Below are 20,159 nucleotides of genomic sequence, written 5' to 3' on the forward strand. Positions count from 1 at the left end.
ATTTTACTGACAGGCTATCTATTAACAGCTACTGTTGGTATCTTCAATGGCAATTATTCAAAAACAGTTTTCGAGTATACTGACGTTATTATAAATTTGGTACGCCGGTTACGGGTTAATATTTTTAAAAATATTTTGGTAAGATAATGACTCCCTACATGAGACGCATATTTTTGAATACTTAAAATCTAAGTACATCATCCTTTATGAATCATAATAGTGTTTTAGTTATTCAAATTATTTTATCAAGAACAAAACTGGATAACACGCGTTCGATAAAGTTCCTCCAATATCCCATAATGCTGTTTTCTTTCAATTTGACGGAGGGTGCGAATTATATAGGGGAAGTGACGAAACTGGGCCTAAATCATCTCCATCTTGGCTCTAGAAACGGCTTAGCTTAGCGGTGCAGCCCAGCATCCAGTTTTGAGCCAGTATGGTGTCAGTTTCCTCTCCTGTCGAAGGGGTAGTTCAGCCTGCGGTGAATGAAGTCAGCTGACTCCCCGATCTCTCGCTTTGCTGACAAGTTCCTTGCTGGAGGAGGGAGAGAAAAAGCTTTAAATAATTTCGTTTCTCGAAGGTAACGTAACGGTATTTGACTCTTTAATCACTGTTTTGTGTGTGTTTAGCCGGTTTTATTGTGTTGCTGCGTGTCTTAAATTACATTTTCAATGAAATGCAGATTGTAAGTCGGTAGCAGACCTATGCGCCGCTGAAGTGACAGACTGGACAGCTGATCCATATGTGCAAAATAAACACTGCGGGTTTCTGATGTGAATAAATTAAAACAATTTTCATTTCACGCTTCGTGCGGCAGTACTGTCACAGGCCTTCGTTTTTGTTTTTTTCTTTTAGCTATCGAAACCGTCCTCGGCCACCATTGCATTGTACGGCAGTTGTGAAAAAAATAATTGAAAACGAAATGCAACATCGGTCCTTCAATCGTATTAAAACATCCTAACCGTACTGTAGTCCAGTAAGCGTCTGAATTATTAGCAGACACTCTTCCATATCGGCTAGCATGTTGTGCTCGTCAGATGGAGACTCGGTGTGATATACCGTATTATGAAATAATTTTAGATTACGCTTTTTCGATGAACGCGAATATCTGAGCGGTCACAATTACAGAGCCGATCGTATTTTTGAAGTGTCAAGATGCGAGTTCACTGCGCAACAGAGGTTTGTTCGTGGGTGCAAACGTGTTTTCGGACGCATTGCTGGTAAATACCGCTGGCCTTGCCAGGGGTCGTGTAGGTTTCAGTTTTCGAGGAATAGGAATAATTGCACTGCGGAAAGATGTCTCAAGTTAAGACTGTGTTGCGTGTTTACGTCGATGGAGGATAGCTAACGTATCCTGACGGGTATTGCTGAGACGAAGTACCCTAGACTAGATTTTGTTGAACGGATTCAGACCTCAGAGGTATCGGCCTGTTTTACGGTACTGAACTGTAGCGGTGACCGTCTCATTCCCCGTCTATGCATTTAGTTGCCTTCGCTCTGTCGGAGGGTTGGCTCGTCTTAACAAATGTGTATTAGACACGATCGACACGTCATGTGATCGAGTCAGCAGACCGGGCGAAATTTTCCGAAATGCGCTCAGCATCTCTATGGGGTGTCTGGAGTGGGGCTGGGTGTACAGTTGCTGCGTAACAGATATCTGGGGGTCCATCACATGCCGGGCGGTATCAGAACTGCATTCTGCGATGCTCCCCTAAAATGTATTCTATGATCTGACGTAGAAAACGGAGTGATCTATTATGAATGATGTATTGTATTGTAGTCCATTTGTATCATCTGATCGGTCTAGCAGTTTTGTCATTTTGTTTTACATAAAAGTGGTGTGGATATTGTAAGGGTGATGTGCCCCGAGTATGGTCTTCCGTTCCGGGTGATGCAGGATAAGGCAGGGGTTCCCAGCTTTGCTTTTGGGGTTCCCCCACTCCTGCTGGCTTTCTTTCCAGATGGGCTCTTGTTGGCACAGTAGGACCCTTGCTGTAATAGTAGAACTCATTGAAACTCTTTGACTTGGCAAACAGGAGTGCCTGCTGTTCTTCGTCTCCAATGCACTGGCCTCTAGTTCCTGTTTCACTGCTCGTTCAGAAGAGGCCGACTGGGCTGACTTTGTCTGTGCCCTTGAGGAAGCTCAATACTCCCTTGAGTCACCTGCCCTGTTCATTTCATTTGGCGATGGTTCACCATCGCTGACGGCAAGCTGGACAGAGGCTTGGAGGTGTCCGTTGAGCCTCGTGCGCTGTGACGCAGCGGGACTGTGAGCTCCAGAGTGACAGAACCTCGGCTGGGTGGGTTTGTGGTAGGGGAGCACAGCGGTGAGTCAGTCTCATGACGAACCTAATTTCAGAACCTGCATTGCTACGAGCCAGTGCCTTTTTTTTTATATAGGAATGTTTCAAGAGCATGTGCTTACTACTATCCTGTGAATGAAGTATGAGCAGTTTTCAGGGATATTTGCATAAAGTTCGGGATGGGTCAAAGATCCCGATTTTAATTTTACACTTTTGGCACTACTGTGCTTTGATGTGGAGTGTTAGTGAACTTGGTGGGTTTGACGGAAGATCAGTGGAAACTGTCTGTAAGTGAGTCAGAACCGTGAATGAGAAGGTGACTCTGATGCATTGTTCCATTTTGGAAGTTCCTTTAATGTTTCTTTCTTTTATGGCATGATCCTATGCAGTTGTTCCACTGTCATGTAATCACTACCTTGTGATTCAGTGCATAGGTCTGGGTTGGATAAACAAAGGTCCCCCTTTAGGTCTAATGATGGCCTGAGGGGTCCAAAGCTGCTGGCTGGTGCCCTGCACATGTTCATCTGCACCAGATTGTATTTGTGCCGCAAAATCTGCGCAAACATGCTGATCTTGGGCAAAGCCTCCAAGTAAACGTCTTATGAGGTGCTTAACAAAACAGACAACAATACTGTACCAACGGCCAAGTTGAGTGAAGACTGTGTCCAGACCCCTGCCCAGATCAGATTATCAGTGGTTGAACGTGCAGTCCAACCACAGATACTGACCAGTCAGAGCCAGAGGAGGTCATGTGACCGTGCCTGATCACACAGCTGCACCGGGAGGGGGGAGGGTGCCACATTGAGAGCCGAGCAGTGAGACGTTTTTCCCAAAGCCCCTTACTGTCGATCAGTTCATTATTCGTTCAGCTGGAGCCCACATCAGGGGGTCGGTCTCCACACGGGTGAGCGTAAATCATGCAGGCTGTCCATCCAGCAGCCCAGCCAGTGCGTTGGTAATGCCTCAACTTCATATCTCTGCGTGGCTTTCATTTCGGCTCTCTTCACGCAAAGAGCTGTGTAGCAGGAGCCCTGTAGCACAATGGATAGGTACAGTACAGCAGGAAACCAGTGTTAGGTACCGTGACACTTCAGTCTCGCGCAGGTCTTCTGTGCAGCAGGTACGTCGTTGGTAAAATAACAAATCTGTTTTGCATGTTCTTTCCATGTTTACGTTGTTTTTTTTTCTCCAGTGCCTGACTTCCTCCTTCCTTCCAAAGTCACCCTGACCTGTGTAACTGGTTCCTGTAAGTTGTGCCCCCTGTGCACACGTGTGTGTCCCCTGTGGTGGACTGGTGTCCCCTTCGCGTGGTCCTGCCCTGTGCCCTTGGCACTGGGATATACGCAGGGTTGCCACAACCCTGGCCAGGAATAAACTGCTTTTTGCAAAAGCATAGACAGATAGACAGTAAAGTGACCTCACTTGAGGAAGGAGAGGAAGTGCTGGTATTTCTGAACACATGGTGTCCAGAGTTGTAATGGATGTAGTGGCAGGTCCGGTATATAACAAAGAGGTCAGCTTCCTGATCCTCCGCTAGCTCATCGAGTGCGGCAGGGTGGATGGAGAAATGGCTGTGATGGGTTCTTGTAATGGATTGCAGTCCAGGAAGTGCAGGCTTGCATGTGGCAACATGGGGAAATCTGTCCTTAATCAGGACTTTCTGTTCTCTTTTGTCATCAGTTGTCTGCCGAGCTGTGGTAACTGTTGTTGTTCTTTTTGCAGTTTTAACAGATATGACCAGGCATGCCTGTGAAGGTGTGAAGGATCAATTGGGCTGTTCTGCTTAATGAAGGCTTCTCTTCTTGTGAGTTGTAGGCAGGGAAAGAAAAGAATGTCCCGGTCCGAGTGTGGCAGTACTGTGGAAGGGGGTGTGTAGAAAGAGGGGTGATTCTCTTGTGCTTTAGGTATCGTGCCTGCAGGGGTCACAGCCCCTCCTAGATTTCATTCCAGCCCTTCTTTGAAAAATGGTCGTTTTATAGCGTTTCTCATCCCTAGGCGTTTGAAAGCTCTCTACAAAATGGTGGGGTCCACCTCATCCACCATTAAAGTGCAGCTCCCATGTGGTTGGCGTCTGCATCTTACCAACACAGAAGATCAGGTGGAGGAGCGAGAAACTGCTCCTCCAGTTGAACTAGGAGTAAAATCTAAGGACAGGTTGTACAGGTCCAGACTGGAGTTGAGCCAGAGTACCAGGGTTAATGACCCTTTATGAATTTTAATGCTTAATGAATTTTTAATGGCCAAGCAGTCTGGACCTTTGCTTTAATATTTCATCTGAAGGAATGGATGCATCTCCTACAACATGGTGTCTCCCTGTCAGCGTTCTGGGGAAGAGGTTTGAAAAGTGCCGCCTACTGGTCCACCAGCACCACATACAGGTTTTTCCTTGGTGGCCTCCCATCCCAGTACGGACCAGGCCCAGCCTTGTTGAGCTCTGGGGAGATCAGTGCCTCAGGTGGTGATGCTGTCTGGACTAAAACTTTTGCTGAACTGGTCAAAACAAGTCCTCCTCCCCACACCTCGCCATCCAGTTCTTGCTTAATTGCGATTATGATATAACACAGTGACTTGAAGTTTTCAGTGCTTTTGTTCTTGATGATTTTAAAAAATGTAAAGTGCTTTGTAACCATATTTAAAATGCGTACTTTACTCATCTCGCTTACGACCCAGAGACCGCTTGAACCAAAGAGCAGTGATGATGATTACAGAGAGGTTACATGTGGCTTGAACATAAACACCAAAACTGTGGAGGTCCCTGCGTCCCCGCTAAGCCTGCGAGACTGGGGCTTCAGGGGGCCTGGTAGTGTCCTTTGGTGATGCTGTCCCTCGTGACGGGGCCGGGGGCGATGCCTGGCTGTGACGAACGGGGCCCGTGGCTGTTGGGGACACCGAGGGAGGAACAGTGGCGCTGGCGTGGCGCAGCGTCAGTGCAGAGGGGAAGAGCTCCAGATTGTGTGTGGGGGGGGGGTGGAGGGGGGGAGTCTGATCTTGAGTGGGATGCGAGAGCTCAGATTAGTCAGCGGGTCAGCTGACAGTGTGTATGTGTGTGTGTGTGTGTGCACGCGCTGTGTGATCCCCTGCTGTTGCTGCGGCTGCAGTCGCGTCTTCCTCAGAGCAGCGGCTCTGCGTTTCCCAGGGAAAGGCTGGGAATTCAGCCGGGCTTCATTATACGGCTCCAGGTAAGATCCAGGCACAGGGCCCCAGCCAAGCGCGGTGTAGTTGGCAGAGTATTCTTAACACAGATCGTGTGGTGGTGCGCCGCAGTGGTCTTTTTCTTTTTTTTACATTGTGCTTTTGCTCTGAGAGGCCCAGCATTTTTGTCACGTTCCTGTGAACAGGGTCAGGCTCCGTGCTATAAATGCAGAATCATTGGGGAAAAAAATGGAACTTAAAACAAATGAGAGCCATCGGAGGCGTGAGCCGCTGGTCACCTTGCCGGGAGAATCGCTGCGTGGCGCTGGAGTGATGCGCTGGCGCTGCGTCTGTGCGGAAGGCCTGGATTGGAGCACGCAGGTGCCTGCTCTGAGGGGCTCCCCACTCCTGGGCTCGGTTCAGATCTATCTGTTTGTGTACGTCTCCCGTCAGTCATCTGGTTTTGTTTATTTAGCGATTACCAGGTGGATGGATGTGCATAACATACTGCGAAGCACTAGAATACCAGAAAAGAGTCGTGGGAGGCCGCAGCCTGGTTTGTCTGTCTCTTGATTAGATGTTGGATCGTTTTTTGTAATGCTAGCCAAGTGTTATTGTCGCTAAATGGTATTTTCTGATGCCTGAATAAATAAGACTTCTTTAAATCAAAAGCAGCTATTTAAATGGAAAGAGGCAGTGAGTCACCCGTTGGCAATACTGGTTTTTATTCACTCGGTTCTGACAGTGGGTTTTTACAGTCCAGTGCTTTTGTAGTAAATGCAGTCTATTTCGCCAACATCTTAAAAATGGATGGTGTGTATTGCCTAAGAAGTCTTCATTGAGATAGAAAGGTTGTATTGATTACTGGATCTGATCTACCTATACAATATTTTGTTTTTTATTACTCTGTTTCTGGGAGACATTTGCAAGACTACATTAACCAGATTGAAAAGCTTTTGACACATCGCAAGATCTGTTCTCTCGTTTTCTTTATATGCAAGCAGAAACTGTGTAATCTGATAGCGAAAGCTGAATCTCTCACCTCCCCAGGTCTGTCATGTGTTGTATAGGAAACAACAGCATTCAGTTTACAAAACCAGTTGCTGAAATCCAGCTCCAGCCTCATTTTTTAAGCTGTGTGTGTATGCTTAGTGTACTGTTGCAGTCGGACTCTTCCGGGTGAGTGGTTACCTCCCTCTTCTCCTGTTCTTGCAGTTTAATCAAGAGCAGCAGGGATGAAGCTGGTGAATCAAACTGTTGTTTTTTTTTCTTAAAGGATGAATGGCAATCTGTGAGGTGATGTAAAATTTTTCAGGCTCCATTTCTTAACAATAAAAAAAAATTAACAGTAACTGCAGGAAAAAACTGTGGAACTTTGCTTATCGCAGGACGTGCATCTGCTCCTATAACAACATATAGGACTGAAAGATCTTGTGAATATGCAGGTTAAGTCATTCTAGGCTTTGATCTTTGTCAAACAAGTCCATTAATATGTGTGGTGATTTGTTACTGTGGCTTCCCCTGCGTGTTCCAGTTTGGGGGTTCCCCTGTACTGGGCCTGGATGAGAGCAGTGAGCTGTCCGTACACAGTGCACCCTGCCATCCTATCCTGACTTTACATGGCCCTGCTACCTTGCTACCTTTCTCAAGGCCGTGCGAATGGGGGAGGGGAGGGCAGGAAGGGGGGTGGTGGAAGGCTGGGGCGATGGCCTGAGCTGTATCCCACAGTGTCATGGGTGGAAGCATGTAAGGTCACTGTTTCACATGGGCTGGTCCAGAATGGGCTTCGTCATCCACACATTACAGAAGCTTCCCATTTCTTCAGATCTTGATAGTGGATGCTATATGAAATTGAGGTGCTCTTCCAGATTTGGTTAAGTTTATCAGCAAAGGCTACAGAAGCCGTAGACTATGTCTAAATCTTCCTGAATGTAATTGAAGAATGATGAGAAGGAACGAAGATCTTGAATATGACTCATCTTGATGACACTTCTGTACGTGCATGTATAAAAATGTTCCATGCGTGTAGCAAAAACAAAATTCCGGACAGAAGACTGGAAACAGTGAGCCTCAAGAATCCATTCTTGGAAAAACCTCCTACCTACTCAAGGAAGAACCTTGACGCTTATGTTGACACCTCATTTATGTCTTGTAGGCTCTCGTCTAGAAGCAGTAAAGCCAATGAGAATTTTATGATTTAAAGTTAAAATTGTAGGAAGAATTGAAAATTAAGAATTAAAATTGTATTAGTCTCGAAAAGAACCCCATTCTTTTATTTCTCAATGGTATAGACAGAGATAACCCATAGACTACTGAGTCAACAATGAATCACGAAACAGGACACACATGGAAACTATGAGGAATTTAAAACTGACAATAGGGGACATTTTTAAGCATCTAAAATGCAAAGGGAGGTAGGGATTTGGAACAAGCTGCCCAGTCATGTTGAAGTCAATACCCTTTCCTTCAAGGACCATCTGGATGAGATTCTCTTATTTACTAGCTCTAAGCAGCCACATGAGTTAGATGGTTAGAATAGCCTTATTGCATCGAGCTTTGTTGCTCTTTTTTTTATTAGGAATTTGTTTTTTTGCATACCCCGGCTTACTCTACATGAGACACACAGACAGGGAGAGAAGTTTGGGGCCAGAGCGCAGGTTCAGCCATTTATACGGCACCCCTGGAGCAGTTGGGGTTAAGGGCCTGGCTCAGGGGCCCAACGGAGTTGGATTCCTCTGCCAGGCCGCGGGATTTGAACTGGCAACCTTCCAGCCACAGGCGCAGATCCTGAGCCACAGAGCCACCACTCCGTAAACTAACTGTTAAGCTAGCTGCCCTGTGTTCTGGGTTCTGTGGGCTTCAGCCAGTCGCAGGCAGTTCAGAGGGGACAGCAGTGCCTGAAACCAGACTGAAGCAGGAGTGCTGCAAAAATACAAACACGGATGCAGAAGGATGTTGTGTATAAAAACATTGTGACCTGTTAGTTTTGGAATCAAATAGGCTACGTTAGAGAAAAGGGTAGATTTAGTTCTCCATGTTACGCTGCAGTGAAGTGAGACTCTGCTGAGCTGTGCCACCACTGATTATTTTTTTTTTAATTCCGTTTATTCCTTTTATGTTCCAGATTTAAAATACCAGGATGGATTTCTCGAAGCTGCCCAAGATCCGCGATGAAGAGCGGGAGAGCGAGTTTGGATACGTGCATGGGGTGTCGGGACCTGGTCAGTCACTTTTCTTTCCGGCTTGTCTCGGGTGCGGCAGCGTAACTGACCGCAGGATCGGCCTGCTCCTGCCCGCGCCCAGAGACATATCGGCAAAACTAAACGGCTCACATTCACGAAAATCATATTGATTGGATGAAATAACGTTGCTTTATATGCAAAAACCTCTGTGATTAATGATTACAATAATACAGTGATCCAATTAAAAATACTGAAGTTAATATGTTGAAATGAGCCTGTATTCTGTCCGTTTACTGCGATGGGAGGCTTGTTTGCTTGGGCCTCCTTTCTTCCATGCAGAGAAAAACCCAGCTTTTTATTTGTGATCTTTGTAGCAGGTCAAAGTTCTGATGTAATCTGGACCTACCGCAGTATAAAGTAGGCTTGATCACAGTTTTAGAACTCCAGCTTCTAATAGTGCATTAGACGTAGCCAACAGGACAGTTTGTTCTCGTTTATGCAAAAAGATTGGTAATAATTAGAGTCACTGTAGGTTCTGCCTCACTGTAGGCAAGCAGGTTGGGCAGGTACAGTACCCACTGGCTGGATCATTCTTGGAGGCTGACATTTAACAGTAAAATTATTTTTTCCTCCCCTTTGTCAGGTTTATATTTTTTGCTCCCAATTTGTCCTGTTAAAGATTAATTCTTTGGTGACTGCCTAGCTGAAGAAATAAGCAAGCTAGAAAATAAAGAATGGTTGTGTTGTAGTCAATTGTACTGTAACTAATTCTGAGAATAATTTCAAAAATTAATTTTAATCTGCAGCCGTGTTGCTGTAAATGTCAGTATAACTGCAGACAGATGTAAATGGCCCTTGGTGTTTGGAATAAGGTAGTTTGCCAGTGCATTTAGTAAAATAACTTTGATTAAGGCATTCTGCACTTCCATTTCAGTGATGATTCAGTGCTTTTATGTGTTCTCAGACACTCAATAGAGTGGTCATTAGGATCAGTGCTTGATTTGGGCCAGTACTTTCTGGTGCAAAGTTATCGGTACATCTGACTTAATTTTTTTGGGTCCTTGACATCAGTTAACAGAGCTTAATAAATTCCGTAACAACTCTGCCGTTTATTGTTTTAATCTTGTTTTACTAAAATTAATAAACCGTTAATCTGATTATAATCTTTAGTACTGAACATTATAACATGGGTATGATGTTTAATCCTATACATTTATAACTTGAGCGAAGATGATAAAATAAAATGACTGAGATTGCTTCCCATGCAGTTATTTTTACGTTCCCTGGTCGAGTTTAGGAATCTGGTTTTCTCCACAGTGAAGTGAGGCAGATCTCCTTCTTGGCAGTCTGTAGCCAAAGACTGTGAGCATCTCGGTCCTGCTAGTTTTGCCTGGCATTAAACTCATCTACTGGCCTGTTCCCTTTAAATATTTTACCAACATGAAGTTCTTTTTAGCTGGGGGGAGGGGATACCAGCCCTGCCTTTTCACTTCAGGTGCTCGTTAGCACGTTCTAGTTAATTGGCGTTAACTGGCGGTGGCACCTGCTCCCCCTGTTTGTGCCGGCAGTGGTGACGGCCACCAGTATGGCGGGCGCAGCCATGTACGAGCTGGTGCGCGTGGGGCACTGTGAGCTGGTGGGCGAGATCATCCGGCTGGAGGGAGACATGGCCACCATCCAGGTCTACGAAGAAACCTGTATCCTGACGAGAGGCCTGGCAGGCCCAGCGCAGCGGCTCGCTGACCTCATCGCCGCTGCTCTCCAGCACCGGTCTGAGCACCAGGGACGCAGGTCACACACACACACACACCTGCTGGGGTCCACAGTCAGACCCTTCATTGACCTAATAATAGCAACATATTAATCTGAACTGTTTGTTCCCAGCTCTTAGACATGCTGGAGTCTTGAACCGCTCTGTTGTGTAAGTGGAAATAAAATGCCCAACTTCTGACTAGAAATAAAATGCAGATGTTGCTACAATTGAAGCGGCTTCTTAGATCAAGTGAAGCTTCGATGAGCTTATTTAAGGTGGGCTGCAATGAGAACCAGCAAGTGTGGGGGTCACCAGGGCCATGGTTGGGAAGCACAGATGCACATTTCCATGATGGCCAGAACCCAGCAGGTGCCCTAAGTCTCTTTAATTTGACGGCCAGGAGACTTTTGGAAAGAGTTAAACAGGTCCAGATCCAAGCAAATGTTCAGCTCAGTGAGGTCATGAACAGCAGAGGGAGAACAAAAAGCAGCCGGCGCTGCGGCCCCCCAGGACTGCAGTGGCTTAAGGCCTTTGAGGCGTCAGCTTGGTCTTGTGAGGAGGTGGGTGGCGTGAATGTGGCCCGTGAGAGCGCTGCCCTTCGCTTTCCTTAACCCCACCCCGCCAGCCGGCGTCTCGGTGGGGGACCCCGTCCTGCGCACGGGGAAGCCCCTCTCGGTGGAGCTGGGCCCCGGCATCATGGGCTCCATCTTTGATGGCATACAGCGGCCCCTGAAGGACATCAACGATCTCACCAAGAGCATCTACATCCCCCGTGGCGTCAACATCAGCTCGCTGAGCCACGACATCAAGTGGGAGTTCACCCCCTTCAAGAACCTGAAGGTGAGGCCGTCTCTGGACGTTTATCCCCCGCCCCCCCCGGCCTCCTTTCCGTTTTCCCACCTCGGTGACGGTGAGCACCACTCTCAGCTTCCTGCCTCTCACTGCTCCTCCCTCTCCCCCGCCGTGCAGGTGGGCAGCCACATCACCGGCGGCGATATCTACGGCCTGGTGTACGAGAACTCCCTCATCAAGCACAAGCTCATGCTGCCGCCCCGGAACAGGGGCACCGTCACCTACGTTGCACCCCCGGGGCACTACGACATCTCGGTGAGTGATGACGCTCCCCAGGCTCTCTTGGGCTCGGTTACGCCATCGGGCTGCCTGTCGCTTAGGGCCTCTGTCAGCAAAGGCCATTTCCCTTAGTGTTGCCATGGGGCAGCAGCGCCAGTGCAGGAGTAAACTCACCGCGTAAGTCCTAAGCAAACATGTCCAGCAGGTAGGCTGCTCGTGCAGAACGCGGGGCTCGAAATGCGCCCGGCACCCCTGGGTGTCCAGTCAGCCCTTCCCTGCAGGCACTGACCACTTTGTTTCTCCCCGCCTGCCTCTCCGCTGCCCCCCTGCGCAGGATGTGGTGCTGGAGCTGGAGTTCGAGGGCGTGAAGGAGAAGTTCACCATGGTCCAGGTGTGGCCAGTGCGACAGGTGCGCCCGGTCACTGAGAAGCTGCCCGCCAACCATCCCCTGCTGACTGGCCAGAGGGTCCTGGACGCACTCTTCCCGTGAGTTCCCAGCCAGCCCAGATCACAGCGGTGCCACCTGGGAGACACCTGGCAGCCATTCTGCACCAGCAGCCCCACTCCACAGCAGGTCGTGTGGAGACGTGAGAAATCGCTTCACCAGTCCAGTAAGAGGAGGAATTTAAGGTGGCCAGATTGTGCACATCCAGACACTGGGGTTAACACCCCCATTCTCCTGGATGTTACCAGGGGTGATGCAGTTCCTGCAGCACTGTGACCCCTTATCCTCATACTGGGGCATTGTGTTGAAAAGCGGAAACAAGCCGGCATTTCTTACAGACTGGAGAATACAGTTGAGTTAGGAGCACAGGTGGCCACCTGGGGCTATTTGTGAGTTGCACTTTTTTATATATCCGGCTTGCACGGCCTGTGCATTGTCAGCAGCACGCCTTGGAGGTGAAAGGTCAGAGGTGAAAGGTTATTGCTCTCTCTCTCTCTGGGTGCAGGTGTGTGCAGGGCGGCACCACCGCCATCCCAGGAGCCTTTGGCTGCGGCAAGACTGTCATCTCGCAGTCGCTGTCCAAGTTCTCCAACAGCGACGTTATCATCTACGTGGGCTGCGGGGAGCGTGGGAACGAGATGTCGGAAGTGCTGCGCGACTTCCCCGAGGTCAGGCCCCCCGGAAGCTGTCCTTCAGCCCGAGCCCTGGGCTTCCGTGTCGCCGTCTTCAGGGAATACAGTCCCTTTACGCTGCAGCCCTGCTCGGAAAATAGTACTTTAAGTTCTTTCCATTGCTTGCATTCAAGAGGATTTTGAGAAAACATGTAGAAGTATCTGTGAATGCTACAGCATGGTATTTGGTTCATTGAATGACTAGGAATAGAGTAATAAAATAATATGGTGTTAGGATAAATAAAGTGCAATGAAGAACTGGTTCTGGGTTCTCCAATTGTTCATTCGAGCCTTTAGTTTAAAGTTAACTGGCTAAGTTGTTTGATGACTAATATGACTAAATCTAATGCACGCTTTCTTTTCCTGTGGTGCTTTTAGCTGACAATGGAGGTGGATGGGAAGGTGGAAAGCATCATGAAGAGGACAGCGCTGGTTGCTAACACCTCCAACATGCCTGTGGCCGCCCGAGAAGCCTCCATCTACACAGGTACACGGCATCCAATCACAGCCCAGCTTCCATCTGCACAAGTACACGGCGTCCAATCACAGCCCGGCTTCCATCTGCACATGTACACGGCATCCAATCATAACCCAGATTCCATCTCCACTAGTACACGGCATCCAATCACAGCCCAGCTTCCATCTGCACAAGTACACGGCGTCCAATCACAGCCTGGCTTCCATCTGCACATGTACACGGCATCCAATCACAGCCCGGCTTCCATCTGCACAAGTACACGGCATCCAATCACAGCCCGGCTTCCATCTGCACAAGTACACGGCATCCAATCACAGCCCGGCTTCCATCTGCACAAGCACACGGCATCCAATCATAACCCGGCTTCCATCTGCACAAGCACACGGCATCCAATCATAACCCGGCTTCCATCTGCACAAGTACACGGCATCCAATCATAACCCGGCTTCCATCTGCACTAGTACACGGCATCCAATCATAACCCGGCTTCCATCTGCACATGTACACAGCATCCAATCATAACCCAGATTCCATCTCCACTAGAACACGGCATCCAATCGCAGCCCAGCTTCCTTCTGCACTGGTACACGACATCCAATCATAACCCAGCTTCCATCTACACAAGTACAACCCATATTCTATCTCCAGTGGTACCCACTAGCCAGTTGCAAGCAGTGACAAGCTCCACATCCAATTATAACCAACCTTAAACTACACTGCTACACAGTAAGGGGTAAATGTTTATTCCATGCTGAAAGGAAAAGAGACATGACTTTTCATTTGTGGAGCCTTCTTCAGGCGTGTAAAAGCTCCACAGCTGAAACGTTGCATCTCTTTTCTTTTCATTTCAGCATGGAATTAACCTTTACCTGTCCTTTGCAGCCTCCACACGTGACGCAGTTCCCTACTTGAACTTCTGCTACACAGTAGCAGTGTGTATAGGTGCACAATATCCAGCAATACCCAGCCAATGCCACTGACTTACCGCTGCCAGTCACTGCCTTATTCTAATACTATTAATACTATTAACCAGAATTGCTTTCCAGAGAGATTTCTTTTCATGGAAATAATGTTTCCTTTGATCATAAACAAACCCAACATGCCATAGTTCATCTGTCTTTTAAAGGCACCTATGTAGCTGTTAGAATTTCTGTTGATTTATTTATTGGTTGCTTTCCTGAATAAGGCACCTGCTGAGCACATTAAGAATAACACCCTGTTTAGAGGTAAATCGGGTGTTTCTATTGGTTTAGACACAGGTGTAGTTATACCACCGTGCCAGTAGGTGACAGCAACACCCTCATGAGGCATGGTTTTTAAGAATGGAAGAGTCTTCTAGCACCAGTAGGTCTTTGTTTCTAGTTAATGTCTTTTGCCTGAAAAACAGAGCAGTGCATATGGTCACAAGCTATGGCTGCAATATGCATTTGCCAAAAAAACACACACAGTGGCACTTGTTCATTCATCAGTTTAGTGCAGCTCAGTCTCGGGCCTCCAGTGTGGAAGGTGCTGGGCGAAATCCTTGAAGCGGCCTGGCAGAGAGCCGTACAGTCGGGCTGCTTCCTGGGGAGACAGGAGGGTGAGTCCGTCTCTCTCGGTTCCCCCCGCAGGGATCACGCTGTCCGAGTACTTCAGAGACATGGGCTACAACGTGAGCATGATGGCGGACTCCACCTCGCGGTGGGCCGAGGCGCTCAGGGAGATCTCGGGCCGTCTGGCGGAGATGCCTGCTGGTGAGTCCGCTGCCCGCTCGCCGTGTGTGTGGGGATCCCTTTAGCTCTACCGGCTGCGGGACAGCACGGAGGGGCCGTATCATCTCATCTCATTATCTTCCTGTGCTCTCTTTCTGACCGGTCTTTATCGTGACAGTCTATGTTGAGATATGAGTCTGTGTTGTAGATAAATAAAAAGCAGTTGGGTTTCAAAACTGTCCGCTGCCGTGATTCAGCATTAATGATGGGTCAGAGTCTGGCCCACAGGTTTCTAATAACCAGCTGACAGGAGGAAGCTCTCTGTCTAGTTGAGCAGTCCTAAGCCCACAGAAGCGCCCGCTTCATGCTGTTGGGCATGCTGCTCTGCAAAGCCGTGGCTGGTTCTGGTTCTGGGAGTCGGTTTGATCGGAACCGGAAACGGAGGTGTTCTGTGAAACGTGTGCTCGCTGTTTTACAGACAGTGGCTATCCTGCCTACCTGGGCGCCCGCCTGGCCTCCTTCTACGAGCGGGCTGGCCGTGTCAAATGCCTGGGTAACCCGGAGAGAGAAGGCAGCGTGAGCATCGTGGGAGCGTAAGTGTACCCCCGAAACTACATCTCCTCACTCTCATACAGCAGTGACGATTTTAGAGCGCCCCCTCACCCCCCCCCCCCCCAGTAGAGAAGCTGGCACAGACCAGGGAACACGAGGAGAGCTGGAGTGTCCAGTGGGTTAAGACTGTTCTTTCACAGCAAAGGGGGCCGTTCATGTGAGCTCGTGTTTGATTTGATTGGTCGTCTCCTCTTGGGCTTGAAGGTAGTGGTTTCACGCTGATGCTCCATGGGAAAAATTCTTATTGGAGATGCTGGATTAGAATGATCTCAGCGTCACTGAGAAGACGCGGAATAATTTCCATTCATCCAGTGTGTGTAAAATCAGTGTGTGATTTTTCAGCCCTGTGCTCTTGCTAAAGTTTGTCTTCTCTTTCAGTGTGTCGCCCCCTGGTGGCGATTTCTCAGACCCCGTGACTTCAGCCACTCTTGGTATAGTCCAGGTAACCATGCACAGCTCTCACCTGCTCATTTTTCATAGAGGTTGCACATTTAGATGTGCAGTACCTATGGTCACTGGTTCACAGTATCCTTTATCTGTGTTCTTTTATTGTTCTTTTGTGTTCATTTATCCTTTATTGTTCTCTCTGTCTCCCTGTTTTTCTCTCTGTCTTGCTCTTGACTTGTTAATTGAAAGGTGTTCTGGGGTCTGGACAAGAAGCTGGCTCAGAGGAAGCACTTCCCCTCGGTCAACTGGCTGATCAGCTACAGCAAGTACACACGGGCGCTGGACGAGTACTACGACAAGCACTTCCCCGAGTTCGTGCCCCTGCGCACCAAGGCCAAGGAGATCCTGCAGGAGGAGGAGGACCTGGCTGAGATCGTGCAGCTGGTGGGCAAGGTGAGCTGTGGGGGAGCCGAGCCGCTGGACAGCACCGCTTGGGTCACTGGTCAGCAGGGAGAGGGGCCTCCATGACCGAGCCGCTGGACAGCACCGCTTGGGTCGCTGGTCAGCAGGGAGAGGGGCTTCCAAGACCCCGAGCAATAGGGGTGCCCTGTCATAGCAGTAAGACTCCCATTGCACAGCACTTGACTCCAGTCTGGACCACTCGCCCATGGAGGAGTGGGGCCACTGAGCCCTGTTGCACAGCTGTGATACAGACACAGGCTTTGTTGCGGTTCAGTCTCAGGGCAGCTCCTCATTCAGACTCCGCCCCTTCTCCCAGGGGAAGGGGAGCCACCTGCAGCTGTTCTGAGGCCATTCCTGCCGGGGCCGACTACAGCCAGAGATCAGCCCCAGTAACCTTGGCATTGCTGTTCGCCTTTCGCACAGATCTGCGCTGAGCGTTTTTGGCGGCTTTTCTCACCTGGTTGTGTTTCTGTAGGCCTCTCTGGCAGAGTCTGACAAGATCACGCTGGAAGTGGCCAAGCTGATTAAAGATGACTTCCTGCAGCAGAACGGCTACACGCCGTATGACAGGTAAAGAATCGCCTTCCGCTTTGGCAGAACTTTAGTCTGGGTTTTTGGCCCATTTGTACGAGGGCATAAAAAGTCGCAAAGGGAACATTTGTACCCGTTCATTTTTGGGGTGCTGAATTATTGACTGGTCCCATTATACATTTCTGAGCTCCTGCATGTGCAGTATATACTTCTTCCCAGAGGCTCTGTTCAGCTGAGGCTGGTCCTCTGCTCGTAACCGGGGACTGAAAGAGGGACAGTTTGGTGACCCCGCTGTTCCTGTCACTGCTCCATTATTATGGAATACCCTTTCTAGGTCTCTTCAAGAGGCAGATTCCCTGACGGCTTTTAAATCGAAACTTAAAATGCACCTTTTTACTAGGAGCCATGTCTGCTTGTCTTGTAGTTTCTTGTTCTATTTTATTTATTTTTTATCATTACGTACAGCATCCCTGGGTTCCTAAGGGTGCTTTATGATTTTATTATTATTATTATTATTATTATTATTATTATTATTATTATTGGAAAGCCCTGCAGCTGTTGGAATGGGTTAGGGATGTCTGAGGATTGGTATAGTCTTGGCTTGTGGTGCCATGCTTGCTCCTTCTTGGTCAAGCTCAGGTCTGCGGACACGTCCCTGTGCCATCGTGAGCGGGCAGCGTCCACTGCGCTCCCTGCTCTTAACTCGCGCCCTGTCGCCCTCTCCTCAGGTTCTGCCCGTTCTACAAGACGGTGGGCATCCTTTCCAACATGATTGCTTTCTACGACATGGCGCGGCACGCGGTGGAGTCCACGGCGCAGAGCGACAACAAGGTCACCTGGGCCATGATCCGCGAGCACATGGGCGAGACGCTCTACAAGCTCAGCTCCATGAAGTTCAAGGTACCTCGCAGCAGGCGGCCCGGCACCTCTCCCGTGCCGTTTAACTTATTGAAACGCGTCGCGGGTCAAGTTGCACTAAAAATCCGCGACTCACTTGCGCGTGGGCTGGCGTCGTGACCACCCCTTGCACAGTGAACCTGAGCCCCTCCTGTCTGGGCTTTGATTTCAACTGCCCAGATTCAAGTGCAGTAGAACCAAGCCATCTTTTAGTCCCACAGCTGTTAAGTTGCTCAATTTGGACAATTGACAGTTTGTCCCTAAGTTTGTTTAGGGGGCCCGTGGTGTGTTAAAAGCGCTGTGCCGCCGTGTCTTTATCCTGCCTGCAAAGCGAAGTTCCCACCTGGGACAGTAAAGTAAGAGTTTCAGCGGGCCGAGGCCAGAGTGTTTGGTCCGGTGTCAACCATGCCTCCGGCTGTGTTCCAGGACCCAGTGAAGGACGGGGAAGCCAAGATCAAGGCGGACTACGCCCAGCTGCTGGAGGACATGCAGAATGGCTTCCGCAGCCTGGAGGACTAGCGCCCCCTGCAGGACAGCGCCGCGGGCGTCGGAGCTCCCTGTGCAGTGCAGTATTCCAGCAAAACAACACCCTGGTGTCTCCAACCCCCCCCCTCCCCACAGCTGTACATTCCTAAACTCTAATTCTGTTAACCTTTTTAAATTCTGTTGAGATTTAAAATGTGTTGAGTTGCCTTTATGTCGTGTGAAAGGATCGTCGGTGTCTGAGGCCTGCTGTCCCGCCGAGGGGTGTGTCAGGGAGGCAGGCCCCAGCTCCGTGCGAGCGGTCATGCAGGCGGAGGGCGAGGGACGGGCGGCCCAGCTGGGTGTGCCTCTCGCCCCAGGCCCGTCCCGTGCAGTCTCCACGCACGTCCATGCGGGAGGGAGGAAGCACTGTTTCAGGCCGCCGGGAGGAACACTTCGATACCTGCAGCGCTCGAATGCACAGGGGGAACTGAGGGCTCAGACAAAATAGTTTTACAACCTGAAACTGTGAAACTTATTGAACATCTTCTCCAGTATGGCCAGAAGCACAGACGAGGCGAAATGGCCAGTTAGGAACAGGAACTAAATAAGGGGTATAAAGGGTGTACTTGGCCAACTGGGCTGACCTTGAGTGGTCTGCTGCAGTGGCCGTTGTCAGAAGCGTCCATTACCCCCAGCACAGGCCCAGACAGGGACCGAGACACTGCAGTGCCTCATGTCCACCGCCCCTCTCTGCGGCTGTCCGCTGTCCTGCTCGTTGACCGCAGTCTGTGTCCACACAGCGTGTTCTCCCTCCCTCCCTCCCTCTTGTCCCTGTTCCAGTCCAACATTGCGGTTCTGAAGCCCATTTACTCTCCAGCTCTGATTTCAAAACATTTCCATTTCTTTTTTTTACTTGGCGTTGCTATCATCTCATAGATCTAGTTGTAGATTTAAATAAATAAAAAAACAATGGATGTACTTATTGTTGATGTTCCTTCTATAAAGAAAAACAACTTAATAGTCATAACTGCAGATGTTTCAAGTTTGAAACAAGGGATGGAACAGTTGTATATTTATTGCAGGCAGGCTACAGAGGCCTGTTTGTGGTTCTGTATTTTCAGGTGTTTTTCTGTTTGTTTTTTCACGGTTTAGTCAATCGTGTTTGCTGTGTGTGTGGTTGTGCGCTGAGGTGCACATTTTTCATGTCCTGTTCAGTGGTTCATGTGTTTAAGTTGTTTGAGTCCCAAAGAATAAAGTGATCAGATCTAATTGGTTTGCCTGTTATTCTTGGCGTTGTGTTGTCATGTGTCCATGTTATAGAGAGCAGTTTCTACAGAAGACAAGTCTGTCCTGGAGCTATTGTGAGGGGTGAGTTCCTGCTGTGACCCCTGACAGACCGGGCAAAGAAAAGTATAGGAAAACTGGGGGAATTAGACCAACAGTCCCACATCCAAGTGAGGAAATTTTGATTATCCTCTTTTGTGGTGTTTTGGAAAAACACTATTTCCAAGCAGCTGGAACTTCTGCTTAACACCTCATACATGACTGAAATCGCATTGCTAAAGTTTTTTTTAACAAATTGGATCATGGTTAAAGTGTTTTAAACTAATGCAAAGCTTTCCTGTGATTTTCTACCTTGATATAAAATTTGCCTTTAATTCTAAAAATGTTTCAATGGGGGAGAATAGACGAGTTTCTCGTTTTGTCTTAACCTGCGTTACCCTTTGCTACATTTGCGTCTTTGAAGTTTTCCGTGTCTCGAAGCAAATTTTATACGTTTTCCCGAGTACATTTGCGAAGGAGAAGAAATACTGTAGCATAAACAAATCAATTACCCCTCCATCTGTTTGAGTAACAATTACAAAACGTTTACAACCTGAGGCGGGGTGTGGATAAAGGGGCTGCCGTGTAGGAGTGAAGCCTTTTAAGAAGAAGAGCTGACAATATGCAAGAGAAATCCTGCAAGAGGTTTGCATACAAAAGGAGGCCATTTGACCCACCTAGCCAGTTGGGTGCCTGATAGTTAATCCAAAGATTTTATCCTAAGAAAACTACGTCAGGTGTGTTCCAGACCATCAC

General features: G+C 48.6%; 1 protein-coding gene across 3 annotated transcripts; it reads left to right on the forward strand.

Moving 5' to 3' along the window:
• Positions 1 to 423: 423 nt before the first annotated feature.
• On the forward strand, positions 424 to 19,349 carry atp6v1ab (ATPase H+ transporting V1 subunit Ab). Of its 3 annotated transcripts, none has more exons than XM_088638558.1 (15): positions 424 to 580; positions 8,560 to 8,656; positions 10,186 to 10,314; positions 10,996 to 11,210; positions 11,340 to 11,477; positions 11,776 to 11,927; positions 12,392 to 12,554; positions 12,936 to 13,044; positions 14,646 to 14,768; positions 15,205 to 15,319; positions 15,717 to 15,780; positions 15,975 to 16,178; positions 16,663 to 16,757; positions 17,447 to 17,618; positions 18,042 to 19,349. In XM_088638558.1, exons 2-15 carry the CDS (start codon positions 8,575 to 8,577, stop codon positions 18,132 to 18,134), a joined length of 1,854 nt encoding a protein of 617 aa, XP_088494684.1. In that variant the 5' UTR covers positions 424 to 580; positions 8,560 to 8,574; the 3' UTR covers positions 18,135 to 19,349. The 3 variants fall into 3 exon arrangements, with proteins under 3 accessions (XP_088494684.1, XP_088494686.1, XP_088494685.1); XM_088638560.1 differs by lacking the exon at positions 424 to 580 and adding an exon at positions 5,333 to 5,482; XM_088638559.1 differs by lacking the exon at positions 424 to 580 and having other exon boundaries at positions 8,429 to 8,656.
• Positions 19,350 to 20,159: the final 810 nt, after the last annotated feature.

Source organism: Lepisosteus platostomus, chromosome 7 (genome assembly GCF_059453375.1).
Source record: "Lepisosteus platostomus isolate fLepPlt1 chromosome 7, fLepPlt1.hap1, whole genome shotgun sequence".
Classification (NCBI taxonomy): Eukaryota; Metazoa; Chordata; class Actinopteri; order Semionotiformes; family Lepisosteidae; genus Lepisosteus; species Lepisosteus platostomus.